At 45.4% G+C, this 25,089-nt stretch overlaps 2 protein-coding genes across 11 annotated transcripts in view; one reads left to right on the top strand and one right to left on the bottom strand.

Moving 5' to 3' along the window:
• Positions 1 to 25,089, bottom strand: part of LOC139052199 (uncharacterized) — a 68,005-nt gene that overhangs the window by 1,928 nt on the left and 40,988 nt on the right. The window contains exons 1-3 of one of the 4 annotated variants that reach the window (XM_070529280.1): positions 17,542 to 17,928; positions 15,542 to 15,802; positions 1,608 to 1,760 (exon numbers count right to left, since the gene is read on the bottom strand). In XM_070529280.1, the coding sequence (XP_070385381.1) occupies positions 1,608 to 1,760; positions 15,542 to 15,802; positions 17,542 to 17,886 (759 nt within the window). In that variant the 5' untranslated portion in view covers positions 17,887 to 17,928. Of the gene's footprint in view, positions 1 to 1,607; positions 1,761 to 15,541; positions 15,803 to 17,541; positions 17,929 to 25,089 lie in introns of those variants that run through there. The other 3 variants (XM_070529279.1, XM_070529278.1, XM_070529281.1) reach the window with 3 other exon arrangements.
• The window catches only part of LOC139052198 (uncharacterized), a 114,443-nt gene continuing 93,142 nt past the window's right edge, over positions 3,789 to 25,089 (top strand). For 5 of the 7 annotated variants that reach the window (XM_070529273.1, XM_070529276.1, XM_070529274.1 and 2 more), the window contains exon 1: positions 15,648 to 15,788. The gene's annotated coding sequence lies outside the window, so the exon portion shown is untranslated. Of the gene's footprint in view, positions 4,561 to 15,647; positions 15,789 to 25,089 lie in introns of those variants that run through there. The other 2 variants (XM_070529272.1, XM_070529277.1) reach the window with 2 other exon arrangements.

The following is a 25,089-nucleotide window of genomic DNA, read 5'->3' as shown; positions in this document are numbered from 1 at the left end:
AATCCTTGTAAGCCACGCTGCTTGCTTTATCTTTACAGATTATCCCCCGCACTAGTGCTGCGTGTTTAAAGAATCGTGACGAATTGCATCCGCTATCACTACGCCGCCAACACGCGCGCCTATCGCTCTTTCATAAACTTCACCATCACGAGCGTTTGCATTGATGACTTCTTTCACTCACGCTCTGTCATTTTCTCTCGCCGAGATCACCCTCTCTAAGTCAAAGCCCGGCGTGTATCACTCAGATCTTTGCGCCCAGTCATTTATACCCAGATTCATACTTCGCTAGAATAATCTACCATCAGGCATTGCCTACTGAAGTTCACCCCGACAAATTTCAACAAATCCTGCGTACGTATGTCATAATGGGATGTCTCTGTGCAATGTGAAAGTTTTTTTTCTATTCTTTTTGAATGAGATACATTCTATGTTGTGTTCCTTCGGTACCTTTGCCATCCGGTAGATTTTGTTTTCGGATTATCCTCTTTGATTGCCTTTTATGTATTCTGAGTTCTAGGTGCTTCAATGTTTGAATTTATTCTAATATACCTTTAATTTCGTTTTATCCATCTTTGATTTTACTACACATAGTCGTGTCTGCGTATTTAGTCGCGTATTTAGGCGCGTTTGTTATATTCATTAGAAATTGTTATGACTGTATACTCGTGTGCCCCCTCCCGCAATTCTAATACCCTCTTCTGCAGGGCGTTTATGGGTGTTCTTTAATAAATAAATAAATAAATAAATAAATAAATAAATAAAGGTCATTTACACTATATTTCTTTTCGTACTTACACGTAATAATTCCTTAGGGACTCTAAGTCACTGTTCAACTGTTTGGCTGAAACAGCGCAGCCTTCATCAGCTGCTATTCGAAATTCTATTGTTCGTGGGCGAAGTTGTGATTACGCTTCCATACACTGTTTCAATTGACGCAACAAAAACGTGAAAACTGCCTCAACTGGTTTTGTTTTTTTCTCGCGGGTAACATGTGAAAAGTGGTTCCGGTGATTTCACAAATGATCGTTCACACACAATACCACGACCGAAGAAGCGCGTGCTGTTGAATGAGCGGCCATGGCTGAGTACAATGAGGTGGCGCCACTAGCAATTTCCCCAACGTTGTACAGTTTCCGCTATACGGAAAATAATGAGTTGTGCACACATTTTCTGTGCTGGTACAATGTACTGTATTTTGAACTGTGCTATACGCTAGGTCAAGGGATGGGGGAATAATTTACGTATAAAAATTGAAAAGAACACACCGTGGAACGGTGCCCGTTGGTACACTCATTTTTTGTTGTATTTAGTGCTGAGGAAGTGAAGTCTTTCGTTGTAACACGTTACCGTCTGTTTGAAAGGCAAAGCGTAATCCTACACTTTGGATGATTCTCTGTAAGAATGTCATAACAAACCGTGTCAGTTTATTTATATCGATAAATATTAGGACTGCAATTCGTCTGTAGTGGAGTTCTTGTTCTCTGGGTGAGAAGAAGATCAGCTTTAGCAGTTTGCCTGCTGGTGGGTAGTGCTGATGTTATGCCTAATTGCAAAGCCTTTTATATATGTACAGAATACTTCCTCGAAAATCTGATAGAATTGATCACCTTTGATGGAAGCCAGCGGGGCGATGGCTTAGAGAGCAGAGGAACAATGGGCGCTGTCGTCAGCGCCATCTCGGGGGATCGCGTTGCACCAGCAGGACGCGCCCAACAGCAGAGCCGCCGTCCCCACCGTCGACCACGCATAGGCGGACCGGGCTGCAAAGTTAGGAAGTTAGGAACATGTTCAAGGCGTGCCTATCTTTGTCACCTTCCTTATCTTGCTGCCCTCAGAACATCATGTAAGTGCTTGAACCATGCCACTGCAGGCCACCTCTGAATCCTTGTGGTAGAAAACCAGACGGCAGCACAAGGCCATCGCTCTCTGGGCTGGAACGGCTTCTTTTGACTAGTGGCCATTCTTAATGAGTAACGCGCTTCACCGGAGTAAACTTTTTCAGTGCTTCGCAGCTGCCCAATGCAAATGACATGGCTGAAGAATGCGGCAGCGGTTACGAAGGACAATTACCGATGCTTCAGTACACAGGTTGATGGTAGCCCACAATAAGTCAAAGTTTAATGGTAATTTTTTCGCTGGTCAACCAGACGCCCATATTTTTCATTAGTCAGCAATGTCCCGTGTTACTATAGTTCGGAACAATTTTCAAGTGGCTTGTCTTTCTCTCGCGAGGAACGCAAAGCGCGAGTCTCGGGAGCGGCAGTTAGGCAGCACGCTGCCTCAGAGATCGAACCCTCTTGCTCCGTTACGATCTGGGAGACTGTGGACAACCCTGACCGCGTGCTGCAGGTGCCAAGCCATGCACTATGAAGCGGATCAGCTCGCAACATTTTCTTTCGTGTTTCACGCTTCTTACTTGCTTAGAGTCTTCCAATACTGCTGAAATACTCTCCCATTTTAAACCAAGGTTTAACGCGTTCGCCTTCCATTTAGTGCAGGAAAATTAATCATATGGGAAGGACTCCCGTTGAAAACGGCAAGAAAGCTGAAGGCATCACTGGCGATCGAATGAAGAGGCCAGTGGGCTTCAATGACACACACATCCTGTGTTTTTCTTTTTCTTTCTCGCGCTGCGTTTCCGCTTCTAGGCACATACTCAAGTTGGATTAAAGTGACGGAACAAATTGTGCTGACGAGCATTAGGTGACTCTGTGTTGCCCAATCACTGCGCACACAAGTACGAAGCAGATAAGCAGTTGGCGGAGCAGTTCGTTGCGGCTCAGTCACGTGATGCTTGTCAGAGGGTTTTGCTGCGTTGTGTGAAGCCAGCTTGACTCGCTGGCGAAGAGAGGAATCTTAGTAAATAAAGATGTCACCGTGTAGGTGGTCGCGGACAGATTCGTTTAATGGTCACTACGTGCGCGAGTGAGTAATGCCGGCAGTGTAGCTACACTGGTGGACAAGCTGGATAGTTTGAACACGGTCGTTTGCCGAGTCTGTTGACAGGGCGACTTACGATGGCATACAGTGCGAAAACATGACTGAAATAAGGATGACAGATGACACGGGCCACGGAGATTGTATTTCCGTGTATTGTGGCCAAATCCTTCAGCGTGTATGATTCCGAGAACCGGGAATGGAAACAATTGTCGGTCCCTTTTGTGAAAGCGCGCTATAATCCGAGGCACAAAAACCATCACTTTTCCTTCCGATGATATTCCTTATATGTTGTGGAGGTTGATGATGTCTAGAGGAAGGGACAAAGTGTTAGGAAGTAACACTTTGTCCAAAGAATTAACAAAGTGTTAGGTGTTATGAGATAAAGTCGGAGTGGCAGACAACCCTACAGGAAGGCTACAGGAAGGCGCGACTCGACGGAAATGTGCGCGCGAAAGGAAGGGGGCATCACCGCCTATCACGTCAACCTCGCTCTCGCTCTCGGAAGACTGTGTTATGAGCGCGTTCCTTGGCCGCGGAAGCTGTCGCCTGCTTCCTAACTTCATTTCGGTAATCGCTATGAAGAAATTAAAACAAGAAAACAGAATAAAGTAGAAAGGAAACACATTGGTTGTGTTTGGTTTCGAACGTACGAACCCACGTTCAGAAGCCGCGCGTGTTACCCACTGGGCGGTTCCTAGGCCTTTGTACTCTGCCTCTTGAAATCATGATTGCCAAGCCCGGAGTGACGAATGCAACGACATCAACATCACCGTGACTTACTCGAGAGCGTCTCCATTAGATTCCATGGCAGGGGGGCAAGATAGCATTATGTCACGGATCAAAGTCCACCAGCCTTGTGCTAGGCCATGCGTCTTAACGCGCTCGCCTTAAAGCTCATGAAGTGCTCATAACTGGAAGGACTACTCAGCGGTGTTCAATTGTACTTTAATGTTGCGCATTGACAACTGGCATGGGAGCAGCGATACGATGTTGTTCACCAACGTCTTTCGTTTTCTCATCCTTCAGTGTCCGGTCTTCTTCACTGGCAGCGTTGCTTCAGATCCAGTTCTGTGCTACGACGGAATCCCACCGGCGCTTTTCGACGGGAGTGCGCCTGCGTCAAGTGACAAATGCTCCGCCGGCCCATCGAATGCTTTCATGACGCAGCTGGTGACCGCTTCGCAAGATTTCTACCCCGGATCGGCATCGACGTCAACCATCGCAGAAGATATAAATGGGTTGCACCGGCGCCGCCCCTTCAGTGGGCATGGGAGCAGCGATACGATGTTGTTCACCAACGTCTTTCGTTTTTTCATCCTTCAGTGTCCGGTTTTCTTCACTGGCAGCGTTGCTTCAGATCCAGTTCTGTGCTACGACGGAATCCCACCGGCGCTTTTCGACGGGAGTGCGCCTGCGTCAAGTGACAAATGCTCCGCCGGCCCATCGAATGCTTTCATGACGCAGCTGGTGACCGCTTCGCAAGATTTCTACCCCGGATCGGCATCGACGTCAACCATCGCAGAAGATATAAATGGGTTGCACCGGCGCCGCCCCTTCAGTGGGCATGGGAGCAGCGATACGATGTTGTTCACCAACGTCTTTCGTTTTTTCATCCTTCAGGTTAGTCCAGTCTCATCCAAGCGTTCAAATGATATATTCCTCGTTATGCTCCCTTGCCCACAAGTGCTGTTAGAAAATGTATGCCAGTGGTATTGTGTGCTCAAATTGCTTTTGTCCGGAGATGTTGAATTAAACCCTGGCCCTGGCCATAGCAGTCGTAACAACCCTCAAAACCCGACGTCTGAATCTGACAGTGGCGCCATACGCGCCCTTTCAGAGGATCTAATAATATGTGGGGTTTTACGTGCCAAAACCACTTTCTGATTATGAGGCACGCCGTAGTGGGGGACTCCGGAAATTTTGACCACCTGGGGTTCTTTAACGTGCACCTAAATCTAAGTACACGGGTGTTTTCGCATTTCACCCCCATCGAAATGCGGCCGCCGTGGCCGGGATTCGATCCCGCGACCTCGTGCTCAGCAGCCTAACACCATAGCCACTGAGCAACCACGGCGGGTAGAGGATCTAAGAAGCCGCTCAAGAAACATTGAACAAGGGCAGGTCGAAATATTGAACTCGGTTAAGTCTATTACATGCAGTCAAGAGGAACTAGACGTGAAGGTTTCTGATATTTCAAACCGGCTTATAAATGTTGAGGCCAAACTTGCGGGTCTTGAATCCGTCCGTCAGGACCTTAATGCTCTCAAGTCAACTGCTGAACGACTAGTCAAAGAAAATTATTCATTAAGGGCCCGAATGAACGACCTGGAAGATAGATCCCGTAGAGATAATCTCTTATTTTTCGGTATACCTGAAGGCGCTGGAAGCACCGAAACATGGTTGCAGTCAGAGGAAAAAATTGTGAATATAATACAGCAAAATATGTCAATTACCCTTTCCAGTACCGATATCGTCCGGGCCCACCGAATCGGCACTGCAGAGTCTACGAAAACGCGGCCAATAATAGTGAAATTTTCCAACTACAAAACAAAGGAAATGCTATTAAATGCTCAGTCTAAACTCAAAGATTCAGATGTTTCTATGTCTGAAGATTTTAGTCCATCTACAAGACATGCTAGAAAAAAACTGGTGGATTTTGCGAAGGCAACGGCACCTAACACGCGCTTCAAACTGAGGCACGTAAGGTTATTCTTAAACAAGAAATGCTATACGTATTGTGCTCAAAGTGATAGCGTTTGTGAACAAACTAGCGTGTATGCTACTACTTCACGTGTTGATCCCAGTGCCGCAAGTGGTTCTGATGATTCGAGATAGCTGGCTGGGCGCCTCCGTCAGCGTGCGCAGCCGATCCCTGGACTTTCAGTGCTGTTCACAAATATACGCAGTGTTGTTCGCAATCGCGATGACCTTTGTTGTGCCGCCGATACCACATCGGCCGACATTATTGTCCTAACGGAAACATGGCTGAATGATTCTGTTAGAAGCACGGAAATCCTCGCTACCCAAAAGCGGTATTCCATATTTCGCTGTGATCGCGCAGCCGCACGTGGTGGCGGTGTTCTGGTCGCTGTTTCTGATCATCTCGATAGCCTTCACATTGATATTCATACGACGCTAGAATTTTTATGTGTGCAGATCACGACTGAATATCAAAAGCTTCTATTATGTGCATGCTACCGTTCGCCCTCTACTGGGATTGGTTTTTGCAGCGACCTTCATGACGCACTGAGCGCTGTGTGTGCCAAATTTCCGAATATTCCAGTTTTTTTATTTGGTGATTTTAATTTCCCTAATATTAAATGGTCTAGCACTTCGTATACCACTATCACCTCTTCGACAGAATCGTCTAATTTTGTAAATCTTTGTTCCGACTTTTGTTTAACACAAGTAATAACGCAGCCTACGAGGGTCACATTTTCAACATCCAGTGTATTAGACTTGTTGCTAACAACGGCCCCTGATGCTGTTTCCAATATTTCCTATTTATCAGGTATAAGCGATCATTCTTTACTGCATGTCATGTTGAACTTCCCTGCTCGAACGTCGCATAACAATATAAAAGTAATATATGATTATGCTAAAGGAAATTACACTGCAATTAATAAAACACTTGCAAACTTCCTTGACGAATTTCTGACTAACTTCAACGAAAGATCCGTAAATCCCAATTGGCAACTTTTCAGAAACAAGCTTTGTGAATTGGTCGACTTATATATTCCTCGAAAAAAGCTTTTAACTAACTGCCACTATCCATGGTACAACCGCTCATTAAAACGTCTGGCAAACAAAAAAAGGAGGCTTTTCCGCAAAGCTAAGTCTTCAGGAAAGCGTGAGCACTGGTCAGCACTGAAAAAAACTGTTACTAGCTACAAGAAGTCTTTGAAGGAATCGAAGCACTACTACTTCAATGTGACGTTGCCAACGTTTTTAACAAGCAATCCAAAAAAATTTTGGAGTAGTGTCAATAAACGAGAGCAGTCACTTATACCTCTCGTTGACCCTCAGTCAAACCCTATTTCAAGCACTGATGTCGCAGAGATCCTTAACGAGACCTTTTGTGCCGCTTTTTCAAGTACCGTAACTAACATTACTAATGTTAGAGACTATGCATGTAACATAAGCTTTCCAATGGACCCTGTCAGGTTTAGCTATGACGGCATTGTCAACATAATTAACAATTTGAAAATCTCCTCTTCTTGCGGGCCTGATAACATTAACACCAAAGTCCTCAAAAATACTAAAGTGTACTCCGCAATTTTTTTACTAAAGATATGTGAGCAATCGCTTGAAACAGGAGATATACCACACGAATGGAAAGTGGCTAAAGTGATTCCACTCCATAAATCTGGCGACAGGCATTCACCCCTCAATTATCGTCCCATATCATTAACTTCCATTTCATGTAAAATCATGGAGCATATAATCTTTTCTCAATTATCTGGTTTTCTTGAATCACTTTCGTTTTTTACGCCTACACAACATGGTTTCAGGAAGCAGTTTTCCTGTGAAACACAGTTATTATCTTTCAGCAACGAGATTTATTCCATTCTTGATGAAGGTTCAGAGGTCGACGTCATCTTCTTAGAATTTTGCAGGGCTTTCGATAAAGTATCCCATAGTCTGCTGTTGTATAAGCTTGCTCATCTTCACATCGACCCGAATATTCTAGCATGGATTCGTTGTTTTTTGTCTAACCGCTCGCAGTTTGTCCACATTAATGGTCTTCAATCATCTTCAATGCCGGTTAGGTCTGGGGTACCACAAGGATCGGTACTCGGACCCTTGTTATTCCTTGTGTACATTAATGATCTGCCTAACAATATAAAATCTTCCATCAAACTCTTTGCAGATGATTGTATACTATACCGTGAAATTAAAAACACTAATGATGTCCACTTATTGCAAGCAGATCTTAACTGCGTTACGGATTGGTGTGCTAAATGGAAAATGGTTTTAAACACATCAAAATGCAAATCCATGCGCTTTTCACGTCAAGGTGTGTCGCCACCAGCCTCTTACAGCATCCACAATGCTTCGTTAGCCCCGGTTACCTCGTATAAATACCTCGGTGTACATCTGACATCAAATTTATCCTGGAATCAGCATATCACCTACATTACTGGAAACGCAAACCGCATGCTCGGTTACATAAAAAGAAACTTTTCTAATGCGCCCATTTCCGTCAAACTCCTACTTTATAAAACACTGGTTCGTTCAAAGCTTGAATACGCCGCGTCGATATGGGACCCTCAAGCTAAGTCACTTATATCTGTGTTGGAAGCTGTTCAGAACCGTGCCGCTCGTTTTATCCTCCACAACTATGACCGCACATCAAGTGTAACACTAATGAAAAACACTTTGTCACTACCATTACTTTCATTGCGCAGGAAAATTTCACGACTCTGTCTTTTTTTTAAGATCTACAATCTGAATCCTCTTTTGAAAAACGCTTTGCTCCTTTCACCCGCCTATGTTTCATCGCGCATTGACCATCCACGCAAAGTGGGCGTTCCACTTTGTCACACTACCGCTCGCTTAACTTCTTTCATTCCAACTACGTCATCCGAGTGGAATCACTTGCCAGCAGATGTGGCACTCGCCGATGATCTCGAGCACTTTAGGAATAAGTTAAGTGTGTACGTCTCTTCTTCATGACATGCGTGCCTTTCGTTTCGTGGTCCCTCATGAACTCTGTGTTGCTGATTTTCAAGTTTGCGTTGTTAGTTGTTTTCTTTTCTCGTTTTTTTAGCCATCCATGAATGTGCACAATTGCTGAAATCTGTGAAATCTGTAAAACTCAGTGCAGTGAGCTTTGTAATGTTATGTATGCAATGCTATGCTATAATGCAATGACATGTAATGCTGTGACCCATGAATGTATTTACATATCTTGTTATCTGTATTATTGTATGTCTTGTTCCATTCCCCTCAATAATGCCCGCAGGGCCATGAGGGTACTTGAAATAAATAAATAAATAAATGCTTAGGTGCGCGAAGATTTTTTACGGCGATGTTGCTAAGGGCTAGTTCCCCAAGGTTCGTATCCGTGTGTTAAGAGAAAACTATCGTCATCAGGATTGGTTCCAGCGTCATCGCCGTCTTCCACAGCTGGCTCGTTAGCGTCCGTTGGCGCTGCCACATGAACGCGCTCGTGCGACTCCTTCCGCGTTCGTAGTCCCCATTAATTATTTCGTTATTAATTAAAAACAACAAGACGTAACCAATTTTTCAGCGAATTATACCGAAGCTCTTTACGGCTAGTTCCCCCAGCATCGTGTCCGTGTGTAGATAGAAAACTCCGATTACGCTGTACGATCCCGAAGATAGTGCAATGCCGGACCGACCCGGGCGTAGGCGTAGTTCGCCATTAAACGGCCCACATACACAACCTCGCTGGTCATACTTCTTCACAGAGTGGAAGCACACTGAGCCTTTGTTGTTGATGGTTTCAACACAAATGGAGTCCTAGCTCTTCCTAATACTCATCGACCACTGAGCTAAGACGACAGTTGAAAATAGCGCACTTTCATTATACTTGCTTTAGAAGGACATCACATATGGCCGAATATTTGATTTAGTCGTATATTTTTTTTTTTATTCTTATGCGGCGAGGATCTCTTTTTATGCATTTCACTTAACTTATGCGTTCAGCTATCTCACTCGTTGTTGAAATACGACTGTATCATGTTGAAATTCCGAGTTTTCTAGGAAGTTGCTAGTGATAGCGAAGTTATTGCTTATAATGGATTGCGTGCAGAATACCCACAGTGTACATTTGCTGGTAATTAACGCTTACAAAACCATCGGAGCAAAACTCCCGCAACACATTGGTGGCACGTTGGCCGTCAGAGATTAGAACGCTTAGGGATGTGTGCGCGCCACCACTTTAGTCTTGGCCGCTTTACTGCATGCTTAAATGATTTGAGTGCCCCGACGAGCACGTCATAAAATGAGAAGTGCTGCTGGTAAATTTAGTCAGACTGTGCAACCACAGCAGAGTACATCCGTTTTCAGAGAATTCCTCTGGTATTCGACTAAATTACGTTTGTGTCCGTTGCGCAGTCTTTTTTTTTAAATTCAATTCGGCCATTTTACCAGCCAAATCTACGATATTATTATGAGTCACGCCGTAGCGAGCGTCCTTCGGAGTATATTTCAACGCGGTGGGGTTCTTCATCGCGCACCCAAGTGACGGCATGCGTGGCCGTTCTTGCATTCCGCCCTACTTCGGAAAGCGTCCGCCTCTGCGAGGATCGAACCGGCGACCTCGCACTCAGCAGTGCAACCCCTTAGCCACTGGACAACCACTGCGGGTAATTATTTTTTTATTTAACACATAGTGCAAGCCTCCATACGGAGGCAGTTATTGGACATCGGGCAATACATTGCATCGAAATATGAAGGACAAGCTTATACACTTGTTAATATTATACGCGTAGTTAAACAGTACACTTAAGGGTTGTGACCTTCCTGGGCCAGCACTTAAAATGAACAACAATAAAGTAGCAGGAAATGAACCACAAGAAGTACATCGAAACCAATTCACACTCAATACTCGCTGACAACTATTCTGTGGCACGAAGCGAAGGCTACGGGTTTTCAGTTTTCTGCACGTGTATTTGTATGCAGCGGAGTCCCGGCGATTGAGTGTGGCACAGTCTTCGGCTTTGATTTCTTCCGACGTTGCATGACTCCTTCATTTCAGTTCTGGGAGATACCATTATCTCGGCGTAAATTTCAGACGCTAATCGATATTTATACAGTCGATATCTATCGATTTCTGAGCAGGCAGTCAAGCAGCCTGTACCCGAGCCGCGAAGTGGCCGTATGATGTCGAACGCGCAACCGACGCCGGCGTCGACGGTTGTGAATCCCAGACGGGTTGACCTGGTTTCCGCGTGGATGGTGTAAAAACTTGTTTTGTTCGCCTGCACAGTATTTTGTTTTTCATGTTGGTCATCAGTCTCTCTCCGTAAGGTCAGAGGCGGAATAAATGAATTCTGGGGTTTTACGTGCCAAAATTTCGATTTGGTTATGAGGCACGCCGTAGTGGCAGACACTCCAGATTCATTTTGACTACCAGGGAAGATATTAATAATCGGGGCAGAAGCGACGAACAGACAACAGAAGGCACCACCGCAATTTTGCGTTTGACAATTTGACTTTGACTGCCGCCCAAATGGGCTCTTTTCTCGGGCATGGGAGAACTGAACAAGGCGAACTAACTTTGTATCGATAATACTACGTATATTTACGACAGTTCTGATTCTGTAGTACCTGCTCGATAGCTAGTTGCCGATGTGCGCAGTGCTAAAGTCCAGCGGATATCAACTACACGTGCACCTTCACTTTCAGTATGATTTACTAACATCCGCAGTCTGTGGCCAAAACGTGTCCTGCTTGAATCATATCTTGGAGATAGCATGTCTGATGCTGTATTGCTAACCGAGACCTGGCTTAATGCAGATGTAGGTGACTCCGAGTTATTTCGTTCTTCTAATCAGTACGTCATTTATCGCCATGATCGTCCACATAAGAAGGGGGGTGGCGTGTTGGTGGCCATCAATAAAACTATTCCTTCTTTTCTCGTTGACACTGACACGGCTCTTGAGGTAGTTTGGGTGGCTTGTCCTACTTTATACGGGAAGTTACTGATGGGCGTTTGTTGTCGCCCACCTGCCGCTGACCGCTTGTTCGTGTCCGATCTTCATAAAAGTAGTACCAGGGCCCTTGAACAGTTTCCCACTAATAAAATCTACCTATTTGGGTATTTTAATTTCCCTGATAGTAATTGGTCTCGCTTGTCTTGATGGAGCATTGATTCAGGTGATTTTATTGAGCTGTGTTTAGAGTTCAACCTTACGCAAATCGTTTCTGAGCCTACCCGTGGTACCAACATATTAGACCTTATTCTCGCAACAGAGCCACATAGCATAAGCCCTGTCATGCAACTTGATGGTTTTAATGACCATAATCTACTGCAGTTCTCAATTGAAATTCGCTGGTGCTGAACGTAAGGATATCAGGGATTATAGCAAAGCAAATTACGAACAAATGAACAATGAACTTGAGGTTTTCGTTCTGAAAACGTTTCTTCCATCATTTACAAATAAGTCTGTTGAAGCGAATTGGAATTCATTTAGAAATATTATGTCACTCCTAGTAGACAACTTTGTGCGACTAGTCACTGTATCTAATGACAAACGTAACCCATGGTTTAATAAATCACTTAGATCACTCTGAAATAAAAAGAAAAGGTTATACCCTGCTGCTGCTAAACGGCTATCATGTCCCTCGGCATGGTCTAAATATAAGGATTGTTTAAAATTTTACTGCCTAGCAATATGTGAAGCCAAAAAGAAGTATTTTTCCAAAGATCTGTCCTCACTTCTACACACTAACCCTAGAAAGTTTTCGCAAGCTATCTCTCCTGACCGTGACGGTAATACAGTAACTTACCTGACGCTGACAATGTTCCTGTCCCTACATCTGAGTATGCTTCAACTTTCAATTCGTTCTTTAGCTCGGTCTTCACCAATGAAGACTGCTCCTCCGTTCCTTGTGTCTCCGATTTTCATTACCGCTTCATGTCCCCTATAAATATTAGTGTTGCAGGCATTTCATAACTAATACGCGATCTAAAGCTGTCTACCTCATGTGGCATTGACAATATTATTTCTAAAATTCTAAAAAACACGTCAGCTATATCCAGTCAGATTTTGTACTACATCTTTCAGCAGTCTTTATCAAGAGCTCTTCTTCCTGCTGACTGGAAGATAGCCAAAGTTATTCCTATATTCAAAGATGGAAACAGACACTCACCTGGTAAATACCGCCCCGTTTCACTATCATGCATTCGTTGTAAGCTTCTCGAGCACAGCACTGCCTCCCATTAATCCCACCATCTTGAATCTAATAACTTTTTCTTTCAATATCAACATGGTTTCCGTAAAAAGTTGTCTTGTGACACCCAACAATTAGAATTTACGTCAGATTTACATTATGGTATGAATAACAGCAAAATTATTGATTGCATCCTTCTCGGCTATGCAAAAGCCTTTGACAGAGTTGCTCACTGCCGTCTAATAGCTAAATTAACTGCTCTTAGGATGGGCTCATTAACATTATCTTGGCTTCGCAATTTCTTGTCTAATCCGCACCAGTTCGTATCTGTAAATAACTTTAGCTCCTCCACGTCTGTTGTAACGTCAGGTGTACCCCAGGGTAGTGTGCTAGGCCCTCTTCTTTTCCTAATTTTTATAAATGACTTACCGAGCAACATTTCCTCCTGCATACGACTTTTTGCGGATGACTGCGTCATTTACAGAACGATTAACTGTCATGATGATCACCTATTTTACAAAATGACCTTCACCTAGTTAATCAGTGGTGCGACCGTTGGCAAATGACACTTAACACGTCTAAGTGCTGCCTTCTTTCCTTCACTCGTACGAAATCATATACTAAGTTTCCTTACAAAATCTGCTCGTCGGAAGTTCCCCGTGACTCTACTTACAAATATCTTGGCGTTTATTTTTGTACTAACCTAGCCTGGGGCTTTCACAACGAGAAGATATGCGCTAAAGATAACAGAACTTCACGGTTTTTACGTCGTCATCTGCACCTCTCGCCATCTACCATCCGTCAACAGGCCTACCAAACTTTTTTACGCCCTCAACTTGAATATGCCTCATCGATCTGGTCTCCTCATCGACAATACCTAATAGATAAATTGGAATCCATCCAAAATCGTGCTGCTCGCTTTATAAGTTCTAACTACAGTCGTCAATCTAGCATTATCAAAATTAAACGCCATGTTCCCCTGCCGGACATGGATTCCCGCCGCTCTGTTGCTCTCCTATGCCTCTTTCATAAATACTACAATAACTCATGGTCCAGCCGCTTGTCGCTTGAAACTCCTTCTCGCACATCTACTCGACTTCATAATCATCTCAGCTTTAGGCGCATTTTTGGCCGCACACAGTCATTCAATAACTCTGCATTACCGCATGCCATCGCACTATGCAATAGCCTGCCAAATAATGTGTCAATAAAAGATCCTGCCAAGTTTCGTGAACATTTGGAACTTCACATGTTCACTTGACTTTGTTGTACGACTTTGTATTGTATTCGCCTTTGTATTGTTTTTGGACTTTGTTTTCCATTGTATTCCCTTGAATTTGTATGTATTTTTTCCAATGTTCAACAGTGTTCCTTTTTTCCAATGTACAAACTTATTTGTTTCTCTTATTATGTAGCTCCCTTTCTGCGTTAAATATTTGTCATTTTTCTGTAACCCCCCCTCCCCCCTACTCAATGCTCCCCCGAGCCTCTAGGGTAAACTAAATATATAAATAAATAAATAAATAAAATAAATAAATAAATAAACAAATAAATAAAGACAGTAAAATATCAGTCGCTTAGTGTTGGCTTTTACACATTGTTCCAATTTTATGCTTTGAAAGAACAAGACAGTGTTTTCCGAACATAAGAAAACGTCAGCAGTACTGCGGGACATCTTCCTGCGGCGGTGCAAAAGTCGCGATTTGCTTCTGTAGCCTTCGTTTTAAGTTGTCGACAAAGATAAATATGCTAGCATTATTCATTTTTTTTTCTTATCGTGGAGACCGACGTTCATTCAATGGAAGAAAGATATGTAAAGAAGGCGTATAATATTGACTGGACAAACAGGTACTTTTTCTATTTAAGGTTCCTTTGTCCAACCGTGATAATGACTTATACATTCTCTCTGTAACCCGCCGTAGTTGCTTAGTGGCTATGGTATTGCGTTACAAAGCAGGAAGTCGCGGGAACGAATCCCGACCATGGTGGGCGCATTTGGATGGGTGCGAAACGCGAAAAAAACCCAACTGTTAGGCTTAGCTGCACGTCAAAGACCACCAGCAGCTGAAAACTTTTGCGGAGTCCCACACCACGGCGTGCGTCATAATCAGATGGTGGTTCTGGCATGTAAAACGCCATAATAAAAAAACATAATGAATGTTCTCTAACGAAAGCACCAAATTCTAAAAATATACTTGAACGCTTGAAATGCCTCTCAGTTTTTCCTGGTAAGTAGAGGCCTTTTAATCCAAATAGTTTAAGGAAAATAGGCCAACAAGGTGCCTCTTAAAGTTTACTCGACTGGTTCCTACGGCGCCCCAAGTCGGTTTACAGCGATACTAGAAATAGTATACTGCTAATTAATATACTAATAGTAAACAGTAGAAATACTGCCCCAGCCGGACGTGCTAACTTCTGCCACAGCCATCAGAGTAGCCGCGTGATGGAGGTTCTTTCGGATATCGGTCGCGCTCTCAGGTTCAAGGCATACAGCAGTGCGTCCTAACGCTCTCTGCTGGAGCGCGGCGCTCTGAATAGACCACGCGAATGTGTTCAGTACGCCTGATTTCGACCAGCCGAATGCAAACTGCATCCCGAGAGCGCCCCAAACAGACCACTACCCTGTAAATTCGATATAGAAATATCACGTGACGCACTGTACTATGGGCGCCTATCAAATCACCTTGACGGCAGCACAGCTATTGCCACTGATGGCGAATGAAGAAACACGACTTGCCATCACTCGGCAGGGGCAGGGACTTTCGAGCCGGAGCCAGATGCACGGCAGGATGCTGGAGTTGCCGCCTGCTGCTCCTGCTGATCCCAGAGGGCAGCCCGACATGGCGTCATGGTGGCAGTTGCGCTGGCAGACGTGGCCAGGAGACCTGCCACAGTCCTTGTGGCACCCGGGCAGCCGGAGAGAAAACTGGTCGGTTGATGCCCGCTGGGTAACCCCGCCCGCATAAAGTCGCCTTCTATGTTTGGTGAGTTTGCGCAACTGCATAATGAAACAGCCAATTACACAAAATTATTTTGTCGTTCATCTAAATGATTCAGTTAGCTACAAGGGGTGCTATAACGTAAAATTATCCGAAACTTTTCTAATCCAATTCTGAAATCAGTCCTCCGCGATCGGTCAAACACTTTTTTGGACCACCCCCGCTTCACCTGTCTGTCACGCGACTTCACGAAAACCGCGGATTGCTCCCCATCTCATATGACGTGTACACACTGATTATGCATGATTTGAGCGAACAAAAGAAAAATTGTAACTTCCGATTCGACGACTTTTCGCTATTAGCACTCGGCTATTCGACAAAACTGTTCGGGCTGCACCCTCTTCACCTGCTTGTCACGCGGCGTCAAGAAACCGCAAGAACTCACCGCGTCAAAGTGACGCGTACGTGTTAAAGATGCATTAATATGCCGAACAAGTCTGAATTTTCTTCTGAATAGCCGCAGCCTGCCCCGTTGCCAAAGGAATAAAAGATGGCTGCCGCCGATCCTTCAGGCAATGGCTACTCGCACCTGCCAGAGAGCATGGTTTTTTTTCGCGTATAATACACTGCTTGCGTGGTCGTGTAACGTTTTCGAGCACTTTCGGACGTTAACGATCGCGCGGTTCCAACTCTTCTTTGCTGAGGATTCGTTTTAGCGGCATTCTTAATCTTCCGTTGCACGACGTCGCGATTTTCGACCAGCCACCGCAAGCTAAGCAAGAGAAGGCGGACCAATCACAAACGCCGACACCACCCTCTTCATCTGGTTATTTCTTTCAGTGCGGTGGCTCGGTCCCATTGAAGCGCTGTCCACTTGAGCGTGCTCCTCGCCTCCTGGCAGCCAATTACAAGTGAAACACACTTCAACGTAGACAATGATATTCATTTCGAAAGCAAAGAAAAGTAGGAGTGTTTGATTGGGCTCTTCAGGCAGCGCCGCGAGTCACCGCGTGATGCTTGCGTCGGCGGTTGCGCAAACTTGACGTCAGAAGATTGCAATAAAAACGTATTGGAAACGTTTTACGTTATAGGGCGCCACGTCATTTTTTTTTTTTTGCGTGGGTTGGGCGGGAGGTAGTTGTCGGAACTGCAATTCAATGATGAGTCGCACTACTCTGGTAATAATATTACCGCCGCGGTTATTTACCGTGCTCCGAATCCATCTTGCACGAGCGTTTTTGATGCCACCCCCGATAGGAATTTTTACCCCCCCCCCCTCCCCGTCCTTTCTAGGACCTAACACATGACGTGGACCTCTAGAGAGTGACAGGATGGCTACTGGGCTCCCATGACTGCTTATTACCTCATCAAATTTTTGTTTCTACTATTATTCAGTCTTTATTAAAAACGTGGAACAGCGGCCACTGCGTGGACAAAATATACGCACAAAATATGGATACAAGGGCGCACACAGAGGGACTTCGAATATACGTTTCTTGTGATTTAATATTTCTAAAACTTATATCTGTAAAACGTACTTACAATTGCCTACGCGAGGACTCCAACGTTAGCATGAAAATGAATAAACAAAAATACAGGAGAGACCGTTCCATTCTTACTGATGAATATTGTGAGGAGGTTTTCAATCCAGACTGATAAAGGACAGAAAGGCAGCATGGCCCATCTTATACTCAGTATGAAGATATCTCGAGACGTAGCGTGCTATCTGCGTGTATGAAATAATACTGATGGCCGTGCAGCTAGATACACTCACGGCGAATGAATAAACATCACTTGCCAGGGCTCTGCAGGAGCGTAGCCTTTCGTACCGGAGGCAGAAGCACGGTAGGAGGCTGCAGTTGCCAGGTGCTGATGCTGTCCCCACAGCGCAGCCCGACATGGCGTCATAGCGGCACTTGCGCTGGAAGACGCGGCGAGGGGACCTGCTGCAGTCCTTGTGGCGCCCAGGCAGCCGGACAGATAATTGGTCGGTCGAAGCCCGCTGCGCAGCCCCGCCAGCGCGACGTCGGATGCCGAGTGAGACCGGACGGCGGACCCGATTAATGTGCCGTTGACGTCTTGCGTGAGGGTGCCTTGGCATCCGGGAACGCGTTGAGAACTTCAGAGCGGCTGAAGGGGCCATCGTCACCGACGTGCTCGCTCGGTTGGCTGTTTGCTCTCGTGCAGCGTCTCGTGCAGCATCGAACGGAGAAGGGCGCTTCGTCTTCGTCTTTTACTCGCGCGTGATCCTCGCACACAGGCGACGGGCATCGCTATGAATATGCTTCTGAATACGAAAATGCAATGTGTTTATTGTCACGAACATCCGCTCAGAGGTACGATAGTTCTATACCCACTTGTAGAAAAGTGGCACTTTCGCGGACTCAACTGATATATGCCGGCCGGCTTTTTTAAACGATGTTCATATTTTTACGCTTGCGCGCCGCAGCGTGAGGGAACAGTATTTTACAAGTACGGTCCTTTCATCGACAGTCGTGGTGGCGTTTTTTGTCATTGAATTGACCAGCTCTTCCGCTTAGGTTTAATTCGTAAAGAAGCAAAAAGAAAGGAATCTGTAAAAAAAAATATAATCAAGCTGGAAGCCAGAATAAAGGAGACGACATACAGGGAACGTAATACGTGGCAGAATTCAATCATTGTCTCCGCCTCTGCTGCCGATGTATTACGACCGTGCGCAAGAGATGTTGGTAATCAGACAATGATGTTGCTGTCATTCCAGAAAGGCAATGCTACTTAGAGAATATGTTGACAATATTTTAAAATATCTTCTAGTGCATCTCATGTGCACCGCTTTCATGCTTTACTTGCTTCGAATTTTCCTTAACATATGAGACAGAAAAATAATGAAAGAAAAATACGGCAGAACCTATTTATTTATTTATTTATTTATTTATTTATAGTACGCGTTTAGGGCTACAGACAACGGCAGAGCGGGGCGAGTGCGAGCACCACCACCAACAACAACAGTCTTCTTCCTCTTCTGCTGGCGCCCATATTTCTCACTGCATTCACTCCCCGCCGAAAAAGGAGCCGTCCTGGCGACCTCGGGAACAGGCAGCACTGGTGGGTCGTAGTGCGGCTTCAGTCGGCGGACACGAACAGTTTCGCGTCCGCGATGCCGCTCGTTCGCAGATGGCTCCACAGACTCATTGACGTGACCGGGGACGTCTGCTGTGGAACCCGGTAAGGGCCGTAATATTTTGAGCTGAACTGTGTGGAAAGGCCAGGAGTAGAGGAAGGAACACGCAGCCATACCAACGTTCCTGGTGAATATGAAGGCAAAGTCAAGCTTGTGTCACGGCCATGTTTCTGGCTGGCATGAGTTTGCGCGGTAAGTGGGCGAGCGATCTGACGAAATTCTGCGGCATAAGTGGTGGCTTCAGGTAGAGTCGTAAATTCGAAAGCGTTGGGGCGATACAAAATAATTTTGTCCATAAACGAGGACCGTCTTGTCGTGTATTATCTTGTATCCTAAAGAGCGGCGCATACCCGCCATAGGGGATTGGCCAAGAAGCAGGCGGTTTTCCGCATGCTTAGAAATTAAGCAGAAGTAGTTTTGAATAGTAGAGCGTGGCACTATACAACTGTAATTTTGAAGTGCAATAAAAATATGGGTAAGAATTTTAATAAAATAAATAACGTAAAGAAATAAAGTAATAGCCATAATCAACAACCGCCTTTTTGCTCTTCGTCTTCTGCTGGCGCCCGTATTTCTCTCTACCAATTATTTATTTATTTATTTAGTATGCGTCAAAAGTCCCTAAACAGTACATTACATGAGGGTTGGTCACATATTGAAAAATGATAAATATCTACGTTAATGTGATTAGCGTTCAAACTATCGCTTTGAGCTACTAAGCTGGTATATTGAGCACCGGAGAGACATTCAATGGCGCGTTTCATGCTGGAACTTTGGTGTCAGACTTTCATGACAGTTGTTAAAGGGACAAATAGAGAAGCAAAATAAGGTTGGATATGTTTATTTCACCATAAATAATTAATGCAGGTCTGGCGGGAAATCCCGATGATACAGATTTTAATCGGGAGGGAGCATGGGGCAATTTTCAATGACGGAAAGATGAAGAGGTCGGCCTGAGGGAAGTGCCTCTAATCTGCTACTCGCCACTGCTGAAGGATTTTGTCTGAATGACAGAGTTGGGATGTGAAATGGAAGGAAAGCGGTTGTGTGCAGAAGATGATGATGATGGGAGCTGCACAGCATACTGTTCCTGTGCTACGGGTACATGCATACTTCACAGCGAAACCCACACGTCTTCGAGGACAGACGTAGAGGATACGGCAATGTGGTTAGGGGAACGTCTATAGCTTGCATGATTTTTGCAGCTCCTGGAGCCGCTGGAATGTTAAAACCAGACTGGAGCGGCTGTAGGATGTCGATTATTTGTCGCAGCATGACATTGATGCGACAGCTCTATGGTGATTTTTCGTTGCACTGCCGTTCCTGGCGCTCACAGTCCAAGCCCCTGTGCGTGGCAGCAGGTGTGCCCATACATTCGATTCCAGGCTTGTGCTGCTCGCTTGAAGCAATGTGGCTTGGAGAGGTCCACCGATGACGATTCAAATACCTTCCACTGGAACTGGGGGATGAGAGCCACTGAGATCTCGGTTGGACCGGCAGCTTGTTCATGTCGACGACGCGATAGTCTCCTCCGGTGCTCCGCTTTCGCTGCTGTACCTTTGTGTGACATACTTCTCTTGCTCGTTTGGTTCAATATTTTTATCCTCTCTTTCTGTTGGGGACAATCTCTGAAATTTACCTCGTGTGGTCCGTTGTAAATCAAGCACTTCATTTTTTTCCTACCGTGCATAAAGACATGTCGTGGCTGCCTGCGAAGTGAAGTCATGCCGTCTGACATATGAACGCAGCGCTGGCATGACCAAGCTTTTGTGACTTGCGACATCACAGTGGTTGGGGCACGTAGGGACCCACAGAGTGTCTCGCATAACCCACCTTGACGTGATCAGGTATCGTGTGTCCCTCGAAAAGAAGCTTGAAGCTCGTCAATGGCCTTCACTGTTGAAGACAGAAGCTCTTGGAATACTTCATCGGTGATGTCAATGACGACATCGTAATTAACGCTTGCGTTTTTCTTAGCGTTGAAAGCTACCTCATTAACTCCTTTCAGAGCCACATTAACCAAGGTAGGTCTTGAGAATCTGTTTTCAGGCACAAACGCAACATTGTAACTTGCGAGTAGGCGGTCCTTTGCGGCCGTGCTCACTCACGTCCTTAGTTGTCTTGCGGCATTTGCTCTTGAATCGCTTCACCTCCACGATGGTGTAGTTGTTGTACGAGTCCATGGATATACTGTTGGAGAAGCAGGAGCCGGACGTCTCCACATCGATGTGATGAGTGTTGCACAAATATCGCTGGGCGCCAAAGTGCAAAGAGGGGTGCCCGGCACAAGTGATGGCGAGCCGTCTGTCATCGCCTCGGACGGCTTTTCGTCCAGGAAGCACAATTAGGGCTCAACTGTAACAAATATCTCAGCAAACTTTAAAAGCTACGATAGCTCAGCTCTTGCAGTTAATCAACCTACCCGTGACAATAAAAAAACGGGCTCCGTGTTATACCCTTGAACATCTCGCTTTCCTTCACATACCTGAAGAAAGGTGCATGATAAACGTGAATGCACGGACCCTATAGATAGACGTCCACCGCAGCCCGGCTAAACCTGAAAGACCCGAGCCTTTGAGTGGTGGAAACAGGTTATTCGAACCAAGATTTCTACAAAATATGGAGATAATTCGCATTCGATAAAAATTGCAGGACGCTTAAGCTTCGTTTACAAGAGTGGAATGCGATAGCGTTATCGCACGCCGTTCGCGCCGCCCACTCATTCGCTCGGCATGCAATTGACGAGACGAAGGAGAGAAGCGCACGTGGGGTGCGCCAGCTGTCGGTTCCGCGCCGTACATTGCGAGGAGGGGGTCTACTGTGTTTGCCGCAAGATGGCTCTACGTGTGCGCCAAACGTAGAAGAAATGTAGGGGAAACGTACTTAGCTACTCGTTTAACTGCGACTACTGTAATTTAAATGCTCATAATTACCGTGATACCGCAGTATAACTTTCTACGGCACATTTCTAAGGCAACAACGCATTCACTAGAGGCGCTTTTGTCCTGCTTTGTACCATCGAACTCATGGCTGAGTGGTAGCGTCTCCGTCTCAGACTCCGGCGACCCTGTTTCGATTCCCACCCAGCCCATCTTGCAAGTTGCTTTTATTTATGAATTGCCTTTCGGAATTTTTCGCTCCTCAACGCTGTCTCATTAAAAAGAACAAATTTGAACGGTTGTTCGTGTGTCCCGTACACCCCATTTGATGTCTCAGTGCGACGTTCTGCTTCTTAGCTCGAAGACGCGTGTTAGGTTCCCTTCCGCATGGGCGGAAGCCGGATGAGGGTTGAATCAATAAGGCACCAGCCTTTTCAATGTGCCAGTGGCGTGTTCGAAATGGAAAACGAAGTGTTGAAATTACTGAGCAACCATTCCTCATGTCACCTCTCGCACGGGCCCCTTCGTTCTTCGACAGTTGAAACTGGCAGGTTGAACGAAAGCGTCCGCATGTGCTTGCTTCCGACATTTCTGCCTCTGATCTCTTCGTAACGTTTACCATTACCAATTTCCTCGTTTTAATTCCTTTTAAAAAAACGCTCGCGCACAAAAAAAAATGCGCTGGGCCTGTCCCCCTCCACCTCCGCAGTGAAACTACTCAAAATTGCAGTTCACTACACGTAGGAAGAGCTCGTGGAAGCGCACAACGTCAACCACCTAGAGAGACTATAGCTAACAAAAACGGTAAGAGCTCTGGTCCAAGATCTGGGCTACCAAGTCAAGGATGGGAGACACCAACCTGAGCGTATCCCACACGAGATCAGAGACAAGCTACACATAAGTACCATTCCCAGAAACATGCATCCCGAGTACAAGGATAGGAGACAGGCGAGAATACGGGCGCTCAAGCGCATACTGGAATGCACCAACGGCGAGGAAGAAAATGTGAGATACAGGGACGCTGCTGCGTACAAAACAAACGACTGATTTTCAATCAGCGTGGTCGAATAGAAGGGCGAACAACTTACATCCATACGTGATAAGGACGCGAGCACAGCGGAAGAGCTGGGCATAGCCCTGGCCATCGCGACGTGCAAGAAGACCCTGCTTACCGTGATGACGGACTGGCAAGAAGCATACAGAAGGTATATGAACAGAAGGATCGGAAAGGCAGCCCTCCAAATCCTGACCAACACCGAGATAGGAACAGGACAAATCCTCCGGACAGCGGAACACGAGTCTCTCGCGGGGAACCAGGTGGCGCACGCCGCGGCTCGCGATCATGCACGTTGAGCCAACTCCGACACGCAGCGAACACGGATAAAACGAAAGAAAAACGCATTATAGAGGGATTTGAACTTCCGACTACGGCAGCCGAACATTCAACATAGCTCAGTTAGATAATCCCATAGGCACCGAGGCTACCTTATCACCGACAAGTACTGCCCAGAGGGTCCTACATGCCTAAAAACTTCTTTGATTTATTGCGATCGATGTATTTTCCTGATCGCGATGAGTAACTAAATATAGAACGACTTCTAAACGGTTCTGGTCTCGTAGTTGCGGAATCGCAGATGGCCGTGAACTAGGCTAGGCAAACCCTACAGGTGCACCGACGACCATTCACAGTTCCGAATACACGCTCGTGATCTACAGGGGTACAAATGAAACCCGCGAGAACGAATATAAAGGCAAATGTAGAAGAAACAGCGGGACGCAAACTACGACTTCTTTTTTACTTGATGAAAATCTGTATGTGAACTTCGCAACTGTTGACGTTACGTTTTTTATTTCTTATTGTTTACCACTGCAATTTTTGTTTTTCCTTTAGAAAGTCAGCACTAGGCATGCAGCTATAGTCAGTTTAAGTCATTTACTATATCTCAAATGCCTGAAAACATGCTTGAATTATCCGCGGTATTCGGGTTTTGATGATCGCAGCAGGTGACACGGAATAGTATTTCCGAATGATTCTAACATCGTCATTTCGGAGTCTCCCGTACGCAAGCGGCCATGAACGCGTCTGAACAGCATTGAAATGAAGAGCACGTAAAAGTAGTGTGGAAAACAAAGATGATTAGAAAATGAAAAAAAATTTCAGCGCTTACCGCGAATTCACTGGTCGCGTCTGGAGGGATTTAATAAAATCAACACTATCCAAGTGTCGATGCTAAAATAAAAGACAAGGTCGGCCTATGAGGTGCTTCAAATGATAAGATGAAATAATGCTGAATAAACTGCGCATCTCTATTCTGTCTCTTTCTGTCTATTTTTCGTGTTCGTCATACTTTCATATCGCAAATTATTCGTATCGTATTTCGCGCGCATTTGCGTCCACAAGGGTGGCGATGTGGGCTTGGCGTTGCATCTTGACTAAAGATGGTTGAGCTCAGGAAAACACGAGGATAAAAGAAGGCGCATTGCACGCAGGCGCATGTGCGTCCAATCTACCTTCTGTTATCATTGTGTTCGCATGCGCTCAACTACCTTTAGTCAATTAACCGGTAACAGCGGAGGTTGCGTGCCGGTTAATGTGCCGTTTTGGCAATGGCTAGTTAGGAAAATTTATAGCTCGGTGGCTGTCCTTTATAAATCAATCTGTTTCTAGGAATAGAAACATTAAACGAACGTTAAAACAAAACGCTAAATCAGTTTAGGCAGATAAAGTGTTCTTGGGTTTATGATTAGCAGATAAAAAGGTGAAGGTTTCAGTTTTTGAACTCCGCACCGAATCGCCAAAGCCTATACATCAACGTGACGTCAAAGATACCGAAGAATTTTTCCCTATTTTGGCTACCTTGGTTCAGCAAAAGTTCCCGAAACTCGCCATGTTCAATGCATGGCTCCTTTAGAACACAATTCAAGCTATACATAACGCTGAAGAAATAACTAGGCACTACAGTAGACGCTGTCGAAATGAATGACATAAATGCTGGCATGAAATATGAGCTCCGACACAGTAGCCGTGGTGGAACTGGCCCCTGGACTATTGGGATACATTGAACCACGATACGCTGGTTTGATAGTTCGCGCTGGTTTGATAGTTCGGCGCCGCTGTGCCGTGTTGGAGGCCCTTTTTAAACCACAAGCACTATTTTTCAGCTAATGTTGAAAGCAACTGTATTCCTTTTTTAGGGGGGAGGCATTTTTTTAGCGTCTCACCACAGTTCCAGAAATATCAGTTAGCTCAAGATGCGCCTGCATGTGTTTCTAATATCCAGTATGTTGTCACGGATTCAATAGCGAA

This window comes from Dermacentor albipictus, unplaced genomic scaffold, assembly GCF_038994185.2.
Source record: "Dermacentor albipictus isolate Rhodes 1998 colony unplaced genomic scaffold, USDA_Dalb.pri_finalv2 scaffold_19, whole genome shotgun sequence".
NCBI classification, from domain to species: domain Eukaryota; kingdom Metazoa; phylum Arthropoda; class Arachnida; order Ixodida; family Ixodidae; genus Dermacentor; species Dermacentor albipictus.
The sequence above is the reverse complement of the archived record's forward strand: the minus strand, read 5'-3'. Positions and strand labels throughout refer to the sequence as shown.